Genomic DNA, 12,500 nt, shown 5'->3' with positions numbered 1-12,500 from the left:
AGTAAAGGCAAATAAAGGTTGACAGGCCATTTTATTTTATTGAGAAGAAACAAAATCATGATAAATGTACGTTACAAACATACAGGCAAGTACATATCTGCTTACGAAAATTACAACGGTTTCGAGACTCTCTTGTATGCCGGTGTATCAGCAGATATTGCCGACTTTTTTTAAGCGACCAGTAGAAATCAACCATCATCGTCACGCTCCAATGGCCTTGATAGCGATGCTCCATTTCGGATACATCTTGATGGAACCTCACTGAAGTCACCCAAGTTGACAGGAAAGTAGTCAAAATGCCTATGGAGAAAATGCATTTTTATGCTCATCCGTAAGCCAGCCGTCTCACATGCTTGAAGCATGTTCCCAACTCTTTCCTTATAACCATCAGCTTTTATGTTCCCCAAGAAGCCTGTTACAACTGACTTAGAATTATTCCAAACACTTCTTTCATGAGGTGTTAATGCTTCAGTAAAGCCGATATCTGAAAGAAGTTCACGAATCTGTGGCCCAACAAATATGCCGGCTTTCATTTTAGCATCACTTACAGAAGGGAATTTGTGGGACAGGTACTTAAACCCTTCTCCATCTTTCGAAAATGCTTTTACAAAGTTCTTCATCAATCCCAGCTTTATGTGAAGTGGAGGTAGAAGCACTCTGTCCGCTGGTACAAGTGGTATAGCTTTGGAATTATGGCGGCCAGGTACAAATTCCGTACGTTGTGGCCATTGCACTTGTACCTGTCGGTAGTGTACGGAATCTGCATGGCTGTCCCACAAGCATAAAAAGCATGGATGTTTTGTGTAGCCACCCTGCTGCCCTAACAAAATACTTGGAACCTTCAGGTCACCACAAAGAAGCCAGTTGTGATCCTAATATTGTATATTGTTAAGAAGTGACATGGTAACGTAGGTTTCTTTCAGGGTATCAAGCCAATTTTTACAAATACATAGCACGTCAATACTTGTCTCAATAGCACTATCTTCTTGGCCAATATCCAATTGTCATTCATGGGATACAATTTGCTGTTATGCCCTAATAAATAATGAAAGCTGCAGTTGATTCTGTGGTCAAATCTGCAACTATATTGCCGACGATTGTGTTTCCCTCCAATTATAGTAGCCATTCTGCCTCTTGTCATCATATCGTGAGTTCGACGGTTTAATTTCCCTTGGGTAATGGCGATTTTTAGGAAGGCGAGGTTGTCGATTATAATCCGATCTCCTGTTATTATGATTTAGTCTGTCACTAGTGGGTTGGCTAGGCTGTTGATATTGTCTCTGAAGATTCTTTCCGTCAAAATGATCTCTGCTTTTGTATGGAAAATAAATGTTCTGGTTTAGTCTGTTATTATTCACTTGGAAGTTTTTCATTGACAGTTGAAATTGTATTGTGTATGTATTATCGATGATAATCTAAGGACACCATATCTGTTTAGTAATACTGAAGTTTTCATTTTTAGTATCATAACACGTTTCGTCTGTTTCACCAGCACCAAATTTAAAATTCAGGTTAGTTTTCATCAGATTTATTACATTTACTGAAGTCCACTTACTGTATTTAGTTCTTCATTGCAACTGCTTATTTTAGTGTCAAGGTTTTCTTTTGTACTTGGAATCAATGAGCTTTCAAATAATTCAACATTTTAATTTTTGTTTTTCTGTTCAGATATTAAGGATTCCAGATCATCCAGAGCGGAATTAAAATAACCAGACTCTCTTAGATATTTTACACAGCAGTATATTTCCGATTACACTTCGAAGGGATCAAATCTAGTTTTTCATTAATCTAACATCTCATAAGATCCAGTGTTGTGTTCTTAATTTATTTGACCGAACAGTTCTCATCCAAATCAGACGGTTGTAGGACATTTAGTCTTCGGACATTTAGTCTTATGGACATTTAGTCTTCTGACAATTAGTCTTCCTTTGAAAAATAACTGTGGAGATTTAGTGTTCTGGACAATTAGTCCTCATCTTCAAGTTATGATAGGATAATCCACTTGAAACATCAGTATTAAAAAGGAAAGATTAAAATTTATGTACAAATAATTCTTTATTATTTATAGACACATATAATATACATTATATTCAATACAATGTCTCTTCTCGACGAATATTTCTATCCCTTGATACTGTACAAACCGATTGAAAGACTGTAATTTATGTATAGATAAGTCTTTATTATGTATAGACACATATATCATACATTATTTTCAATACAATGTAATACATTCACTTTAACAAATTTACAATTATGTAAGACGAGTAGAATTACCGGTATTTGTCAACATTCTAGCACAGATATCATCATGAGAAACATTTTTGCTTTGCAAGGGAATTTCAGTCTGTCAGAAATATAATGTGTTAAAATATACATATTTTCTACTTTCTATTCTACGTGGTTGAAAATGATTAATGTTATTCCAGAATTTGTTACTCTTGACCTGAGGTCGACCGATCATACTTGTACTTGGGAGACCACCTCCAGCGGCGAGACCTGATCTCAAGTTATTCATTTAACAAATGAAGATGGTTAATTGCTGTGATGGTCCATCACAAATGCTATATAATATATTAATTTGAATTTTTCCTTTTTTCTTAATACTGATGTTTGAAGATAAGGACTAATTGTCCAGAAGACTAAATGTCCGATGACTAAATGTCCAGTTATTTTTCAAAGGAAGACTAATTGTCAGAAGACTAAATGTCCTAACACTAATTATCCACGAGACTAAATGTCCGAAGACAAAATGGGTGGATCCCAAATCAGACAATCGCACCTCCTTCAAGTTTTCAGCTCCGAGTAGTGTCCAGTGATCGTCAGGCGTGACGACCTCCGTAGTATGATTTCCGATTTGTTCTTCCAGCGTCGTTATCGGAACATTTAGTATGTCGATGGCAACATGAGCAGTTTTTAACGTTTCGATTAATTCATCAATCGCAGGATCTTTTCAACCCACCTTTATTTCTATGTCTTCAAGTTCGAGGCAAAAGAATTCAAGAGGATCCACTGATGTGTGGTCTTGGCTGTTAAAGACGAGCTCCTGAGTGGCGGCTTGCTGAGAACGCAAAATCAAGTCAACCAAATTTTCTTTAGTAACCCATACTTTCGTCAGGACTAATTGACGACAGTGTTTCTGAAATTCTACATTTGTTATTTTTTTTTTAAAGAAAGTTCCTTATTGGGTTGTCAAAAACGGCAATTTTTCATTCGTCTGTTCATTCTCTCCATATGGTAGCTAGTCTTCATCCTGTCCAGAAAACTGTTTATTTGCAATATTCATTCCAAAATTTTAACATGTAGTTCCCAATTGTTAGACGAAGACAGTATAAACAATGCTTCTGCGCATGCGTGAACCAGGGGAAATTTGAACAGGGAGTCCTCTTCCAGACGTAGGATTATGTTTACTGTAACGATTGGGATTTCACTTGATAAAACCTATTTCCATTTCTTAGTATAATATCACTGTATACACTGACACTTCACAGAGGTTATCATTCATATCAGGTTCTCAAAAATCTTGTTAAACCACAGAATAATCGGATTAATTAGTGAGCTAGCTTGCCGAACTGTGAGCTTGTAATGGCGGAGAGAGAGAGAGAGAGAGAGAGAGAGAGAGAGAGAGAGAGAGAGAGAGAGAGAGAGAGAGAGAGAGAGAGAGAGAGAGAGAGAGAGAGAGAGAGAGAGAGAGAGAGAGAGAGAGAGAGAGAGAGAGAGAGAGAGAGAGAGAGAGAGAGAGAGAGAGAGAGAGAGAGAGAGAGAGAGAGAGAGAGAGAGAGAGGGGGGTGTACTGTACAGGGACACACGCGCATCCAAAGACACACACGTGTATACACACGAACACGCACACACATACACACACACACGCACACACATACACACACGCGCACACGCATTCATACACACACGTGCATACAAACATACACATACACAGTGGTAGAGTTCCCGGCCGCTACTACGGCGCTCCGGATTTGAATTCCGCCCACGGCTGAAATAATTTCAGTATCGTTGCACTGCGAGTCGTTACTTCAACTTTCGTGGGCGGGAAGTTGTGTGCGTGTGTGCGTGTAAGGTCACAGCATTACCCATAGATCGGTCATATATGAACTCTGAGCTCTCATTCGGGAGGGAAATAGCTGTCGATCATGGGTCCAACACATGGTCCAAGATCATGGTGAATCACATGTACACACATACACACGCACGCACACATAAACACACACGCACTCATACACGGAGGAAGAGAGAGAGAGAGAGAGAGAGAGAGAGAGAGAGAGAGAGAGAGAGAGAGAGAGAGAGAGAGAGAGAGAGAGAGAGAGAGAGAGAGAGGGAGGGAGGGAAAGAGGGAGGAAAGAGATGTACATTGTATAAATAATGTACCTAGTTATGTTACTAGGACGTAGGTGACGTAGGAGAAACTAAACTCAAGTAGGGTTCTTAACATTTATTTAGAGAGGTGCGACCTAAGTCTAGCGTGAGATGGGCGGTCAGTCTTAGGGCCGACCTGACCGTAACCTAGGCCTTAGTTGCGAGCGACAACAGAGACAGAGACCGACTGATCTCGACCCAACCCGTGCAGCCAATATATACAACCGTTGAGGACTGAAAAATAGGTCGCTCAGAATGGCCGAGATTCTACAAAACTTTGTGCTTTCGCACGAGTACAAGTGTCTTTATTATAAACATATTATGGCTGAAACCTGCACATGCATAATATGAGGCCGACTGCGAGATATTTCTACAAAATATATCTATTAATTGTCCACACACAAACAGCAACTACTTTATAATGCACATAAATATCGCGTAGAGATTCGTGGGGAAGGGAGCACTGGAGTAAGGGAAGGATTGTGATCAACCAATGTTTACATTCCAGTGTGGACACATACATAAACACACACGACTCGGTGGCACGGTTGGTAGAGTCCCCGACTGTCACAACGGCGGTCCGGGTTCGAATCCTGCCCAGGGCTGAAATAATTTCAGTATCGCTGCGTTTCGAGTCGTTACTCCAACTCTCGTGGACGGGGAGTTGGGTGTGTGTGTGCGTGTAAGGTCAGAGCATTACCCACAGGTCGGTCATACGAAGTCTGAGCTTTCCTCCGGGAGGGAAATAGCTGTCGATCACGGGTCCAGCACGTGATCCAAAGACCAAGGTGAATACATATATACACGGACATATACACTCACACACATGCACAAAAACATGTACACTAACGTTTTTCTACAAATTAATTTACGGTTTGGAAGCATTAATGGTTAGGTTTAGCTTAGGTGAGGTTAGGTTAGCTTAGGTAAAAAAAAAAAAAAAAAAAAGTTACAATGACCTGATCGACGGTGTGTGCCTGAGTGACGGCGCAGAACCACACCCCGGACCTCTATCTATCATCGCGCGTGGGGGTGGAGTAATTCTACAAATGATCCTATTTCACTTACTTTTGTGATTTGATTTCTTAAGAGCAATTGCCCACACTCTTTGAGTTGTTTTCTTTTTTATTCTTCTTTTTCAATAAAGCAATTTAGAAGTCGTTAAATGTTGGGAAGCGACTGTGTTTTAAAATCATTTACATTATTTTTTATAGTTTATATTTGATATAATTTTGTGATGTGATTTCTTAAGAGAAATTGCCTACAATCTTGAAACTATCATAATTAAAATAAATATATTGTAATATACTTTATCACTTAATAAATTAAAAAAAAATATCCTATGAGAAATTTTAATTAAAAGGAGACAATCAGAATTTAATGTTTTTCTATTATGCAAAGATGTTTAGGCTTCCATAATTGTATTCTGTTGCCTATCGCTATATCAGATAAACGATAATGAATTAGTAACAGTTCATAGATACCACATTATTTTTGTATACATAAACATACATTTGTCACGTGTAACATTCTCATTCTAGTGTTTTACCAACAAATGCCCTGGCTCCTACGAGTATGAAAAACCTTCAGTCCCTACAGCTAATTGCACCGAGACAACATAATTCCGTCGTTTGTATTTCCAGGACTTCGGAAGTTCATTCTGTCATTTTGGTGTTCATTGAACTGTTCGTTTGATTACTTTTCTAAGAGTGGTTACACTTGAGCAAAAATATTTACATGCACTGGGCAATATCCTTCGTCTTGTTCTCATGATAAAATTGATTAATGCCTTTCAGCTCTCACAATAGAATGAAAGAAATTCGTTTAATTTCACTGTTTTCTTCTCACGCTTCATCTTCTCCCTTTGCTTTCAGCGGCAACAATGGAGTGTAATCAAGTAAAAGCCAACCTAAGCGGTACTCGCCCTGCATCACCGTAACTGGCATCAAGTGCTGAACCTGCAGCCTTGAGCCCAAGGTAATTTCTCAGCATCTCACCCTTTTGACTTTTGGATCAATGTATTTTTGTTTGTTGATTTCAGTAGTTTGATTTATGTTGCCACCCATAATATGGATATGTATTACAGAACGTAGTAAAATGCCGAATCTCCTCTAAGTTAACAGAATCTTATCAGAACGTATTTACTCAGTCAATTTACATTTTCATAATTTCCAAGATGATTTTCAATGCTTATAAAATTTTACTCCATGGTTATTCTGTTGTCACTGCCCAATCAGTTTCTATGTAGAGAATATACTTTTGTACCAACTCATTGCGTATTCACATGTATTACCAGTAACTGGTGACGAAAAACGACATAATGTTCCTCGGAAACCCAAAATTATGAGTCCTGAGAAAGAACTAGTAATTGGTCCTCGTCGGGAATGAGGGAAATGGTAAATGAGTGAACGAAGTACACGAAGTAAAGAGCGCAAACAAAACTGATACTGAAAAAGTAGAGCAAATATGTCGCAAAACATTCAGATGACAAGGGAAAACAACAAGAGTGTTCAGTGGTCCATTCCACTCTGTTATACATGTTAACTTCACAACAATGAATAATGAAATTACGGACCCGGAAACGAAAGACTCAACAAAAGTCCTCAAATTTTCCGTCAGAATACAAAACGAAATTTTTAAAATGTCCTTGAGACAGAATGTAACATATGCAACATGGACGCTCGAGCCTCATTTTCAAAATACATCTATGTCTCATTTGTTAAATATATATATATATATATATATATATATATATATATATATATATATATATTTATATATATATATATAACATACATATACCATTACAGGTGAAAAATGTGATCACACATTTGTCAATCACGGTAAAACCACTGTTGGAATAGAAAAGACTGGAAACGGGGAAGCTATATATTTCGATTGCAAACTGCAATCCTCTTCAGTAGAAGAGGATTGTAGTTTGCAATCGAAATATACACACACCCACCCACCCACACACACACACACACACACACACACACACACACACACACACACACACACACACACACACACACACACACACACACACACACACACACACACACACACACACACACACACACACACACACACACACACATACACACACACACACACACACACACACACAACACACACACACACACACATATATATATATATATATATATATATATATATATATATATATATATATATATACTCGTATATACTATAATAGAGTAGTAGCCTCTGTCTGCCTGTTTGTTCACGAACTACTAGGGTTTTGGAGATAGACCCCATAACCATATATATTCTGATACCCTATCACTCCAGGTACTTGGACAACTATATTTCATTTCCAAAAAATATTTTGGTTAGGGTTAAAGGTTAAAGTTAGGTGGGGTATGGTTAGGTTAGGAATTATTCACGAACTCCTCCTAGGTTTTTGCCGATAGACCCCTATAACCATATATATTCTGAAGCTCTATAACCCAAGGTACTTGGAAAACTATCTTTCATTTGAATCTTCTCTGTCTGTCTGTCTGTTTGTTCACGAACTTCTCCCGAAACCATATATATCCACCATAACCCAGGCTTCTTGGATAAGTATATTTCATTTCCAAACTGTGTCTCCCTCCTCAAATTACTTTTTTTTTCATAGGCTGAAATACACTGCTTGAATGATTTGAGATCGTTACTGATAATTACGCCGAGATCTTTTTCACTATTCACTTTTGTTAACGAATTTCCAAATAACTTGTAATCGTACTTACTGTTATTTTTACCTATGTGCATTACCTTGCATTTACTTGTGTTAAATTTCATTAGCCACTTTTCAGACCATTGCTGTAGTTGATCTAAATTTTCTTAAATATCTAATTGGTTTAAGTGATCATATATGTAATAATATCATCTAGTAATGTCTCCAGCTCGATACGCTTATCCGTAGGTTTGCGTTTGCTGATGTAATGACAATTGAGTCCCAAATCTAGGAACTTCCGTTGGTTTTCTGTTAAATTCGTGCTGCTAAGGTTAATGAACTGATCAATCTCGTGTGGTACCGCGACGTGCCCACCATATAAGGCAGAAAGTATTCCGACTTTAATTTCCCTGTGGTTTCTGCAATATCTTTTCGTCACGCGTTATTGTGATTATTTTTGCAATATAAATGTATATATATATATATATATATATATATATATATATATATATATATATATATATATATATATATATACTTAACACACACACACACACACACACACACACACACACACACACACACACACACACACACACACACACACACACACACACACACACACACACACACACACACACACACACACACACACACACACACACACACACACACACACACACACATATATATATATATATATATATATATATATATATACATATATATATATATACTGTATATATAGCTCCCATGACCCGTTGGGTCAAATAGAATCTTAAATGGCTCCTCTTTTTAAAACATGTTACCATTAGCTTGAGAATTACTAGTTGTGTGTGGTTCTCGTGATCTCTCGAAGGAAAGTAAACTGGATACAGGCGTTCTCAAGAAATTAAATAATGAGAGCTTCCTTAATAATTATGCTTATGTTATGTCCCGTTTCGTTATCCCACTCCCAATCCCACTCCCACTCCCAATCCCACTCATTATCATTACCATTATCATTAAGGAGTCCCGTGGAACTTGAACGAGTAGCAACGTTTTTAAATATAAACTTTATGATAGATATACTATGTCACTATCACTGTATAGTATGAATCACAGAAAATAAGTTTCAACATCAAATTGAGTATAATTTAGAGATCTTACCTCTATTCAGTAGACGAAGGCAGTGACTTGATTAGTTATAACTTATAAGAAGGTAAATGCAGAAGATTGTGACGTCATGTCGTTGCTTGGAAAACTACGCATCATTTGATTCATACGGTTCGTAATATTTTCATAAACTCATTATGCCTCATAGATGTTGACTATACTTTTAAATATTGAATATGAAAGTTTTAGATATTAATGGTCAGAAAATATGTAATCGGAAAATTGTGACGTCATGTCGTCGTTGCTTGGAATATTCTAATATACTCATTATGCCTCATAGATGCTAATTCAGGAGTTGGCTATACTTTTATATAATGAATATGAAAATTTTGAAAATTAATGGTCAGAAAATATGCAATCGGAAAATTGGAAATTAAAAAATTGGGAAATTGGAAAATTAGTAGTCGTGACGTCACGCCCTCAGAGCTGGGATTCCTTAGGACCCACAGAGCTGATGTCGTGACGTCATGTCTCTTCTGATTGGCTAGTTCTCAGTCGTGATGTCATATCTCTTCTTTTGATTGGCTGGTCCTCAATCGTGACGTCATATCTCTTCTTCTGATTGGCTGGTCCTCATTCGTGACCTAATATCTCTTCCTCTGATTGGCTGGGTGACGGTTTCAAGCAAGCAAGCATGATGACAAACAAAATTATCAGACTTTTATATGTATGTATACATATATATATATATATATATATATATATATATATATGTATATATATATACATATATATATGTATATATATATGTATATATATATACATATATATATATATATATATATATATGTATATATATATACACATAATATGTATACATATATATATATATATATTTCTATTATATATATATATATATATATATATATATATATATATATATATTCTCTATATATATATATATATATATATATATATATATATATATATATATATATATATATATATATTTCTAAATAGAAATGTAGTAGCACATTTGTAAATAACACACAGGAACCCACAGTCGGAGAAAGAATAAACATCGAATAAAGAATAATCCTATAGTTGATAGTTGATAGCCGAAATATAGGATTATTCTTTATTCGAAGTTTATTCTTTCTCCGACTGTGGGTTCCTGTGTTATATATATATATATATATAAATATACATATATATATGTATATGTATATATATATGTATATATATCTATATATGTATATATATATTCCTTTGAAAAAAGCATAGCTGTGAAACTAGACAGGAATAAACTCAAGATTAAGCCTCCTGTTTTTCCTACTCCACTTACGTCAACCTGTCAGAATGTCTCTGCATATATATATATATATATATATATATACATATATATATATATATATATATATTTATATATATATATATATATATGAATATATATCTATATGATATATATATATATATATATATATATATATATATATATTATATACATACATACATACATATATATATATATATATATATATATATATATATGAATATATATTTGCACACACACATATATATATATATATATGTGTGTATATATTTATATATATATATATATATATATATATATATATATATATATATATATATATATTTATAAATTTACTCTCTTCCTCGCATACACACAAACATGCTGTCAATGATAGATAATATCGGTTGGTGCTGGAATTTGTATCACGTAATGGCAGAAGAACGTAAGTGTGTTGAGTGACCCCATCTATGATGCGACCTCGGGTCACGTGATCGGACGACGCGACCGCCGTGGTCGAAGATCTTTGGAGAGCGATGAACAACGACAACGGCGGCAGCAGTACCCCTCACTGGAGAACCCTCTTTGAAGTGCAGGACACCCTCGGTAAGGGCGAATTCGGGTGCGTCTACCTTGCGAGGAACCTCTCCAGCGGCTCTCAGGTAGCGATCAAAGAAATGCCTCTCTCCCGCGTTCTCTCCTGGGGAAGACACGAAGGAAAGAGGATGCCCCTGGAGGCCATTCTGCTGCAGAAGGTCCAAGGCGTTCCCGGAGTCATCGAGTTGTATGACTTCTTCACCTGCGATGGGAACTTTTACATGGTGATGGAGCTAGTCCCGAAAGCGACATCACTATATGACCACATGGAAAAGTTTGGTAAACTGCCCATCAAAGACGTTAAAAGGCTCTTCGTGGATATCGTCAAAACGGTCCATGGATGTCTAAATTCAGGCGTGTCTCATAAGGACCTTAAGCCTGAAAACATCCTACTTTACGAGGATCCGAACACTGGGCAGCTCAGGACGAAGTTGATCGACTTCGGGTGTGGGGAAAGAGTCAAGAGCTACAAAGGGACCGACACGGGCGGGACGATGATCTACTTGCCTCCCGAATACATCGACGGAGGGGACTTCCTGCACGTCCCGGCGACAGTCTGGAGTCTCGGGACCCTCCTGTACTATCTGGTCTGCCAGGATGATCCCTTCTACGATGAAGACGATATCGAAAAGGCCAACCCGCCCTTCCCGCAAGACGTTCCCCCTTCGTGTCGGAAACTGATGATGCGATGTTTCGCCAGGGACCCTTGGAAGCGCCCCACACTTGACGGCATCGTGCGGCACCCGTGGCTCAAGGGTCCTGGCAGCGGCTCCCAGATCGAGCCCCCCGACCCAAAGCTCTTCCCATCAAAAGTGCTCAAGAAAATGGCTCTGCAGAAGGACAAGAAGAAGAATGGCAGGGCGAAAGAAACGTACAAAACCCCCAAAGAGAAGAACGCCAACAAACGAAGCTTATCAGAAGCTAAGTACGCTTCGGAGGATTGCGGCGGTACTTTTGGAAAGCAGAAGAAGCAGAAGAAAGGAGAATGATTTAGCCCGCTAAAGAACAACACGACCCCTCTCGTAAACGGCTCCATTTAAACACTAAAAGTGACGGAAGTGCTACATGAGCGCAGGTCAAAAGCTTCCTGGGATCTTAAAGAGCTTACCATTCTTACATTAAGAAATAAAGCTTCCATAATTATGGATTCTTGGTCAGAGACACAAACCAAAAAAGTCTCAGTTAATTCAGACTAAAGAAGAGAAAATCTGAAAGAGCCAGGCCTAGTTCAGGGGGAAAGTAATGTAAATAGACGAAAAGAGAGAAAAAAAAATCAGAGAAAAAGAATAAGGAGAGACATGAAGAGCTGAATGCAACCTGAAGTCAAAATAAGGGCAAAGAGTACCTCTGGAAGAGCCATACATGGATAGCCAGAGACCATGAAAACATATCCATAATGATTAGAGAAAAAGAAAGCAGAAAAGGGACGTCAAATGTGAAAAA

General features: G+C 37.4%; 1 protein-coding gene across 1 annotated transcript; it reads left to right on the top strand.

Annotated features, from left to right (window-relative positions):
• The first annotated feature begins 10,996 nt into the window (after window positions 1–10,996).
• On the top strand, window positions 10,997–12,046 carry LOC143034101 (serine/threonine-protein kinase pim-3-like). The gene has a single exon (XM_076200044.1). The coding sequence runs from the start codon at window positions 10,997–10,999 to the stop codon at window positions 12,044–12,046; it is 1,050 nt and encodes a 349-aa protein (XP_076056159.1).
• Window positions 12,047–12,500: the final 454 nt, after the last annotated feature.

Source organism: Oratosquilla oratoria, chromosome 16, assembly GCF_046742065.1.
Source record: "Oratosquilla oratoria isolate Oo_2021 chromosome 16, ASM4674206v1, whole genome shotgun sequence".
NCBI classification, from domain to species: Eukaryota; Metazoa; Arthropoda; class Malacostraca; order Stomatopoda; family Squillidae; genus Oratosquilla; species Oratosquilla oratoria.
The sequence above is the reverse complement of the archived record's forward strand: the minus strand, read 5'-3'. Positions and strand labels throughout refer to the sequence as shown.

Coding starts and splice junctions, on each gene's coding strand:
- LOC143034101 (XM_076200044.1), top strand. CDS start 10,997: ATGAACAACGACAACGGCGGCAGCAGTACCCCTCACTGGAGAACCCTC.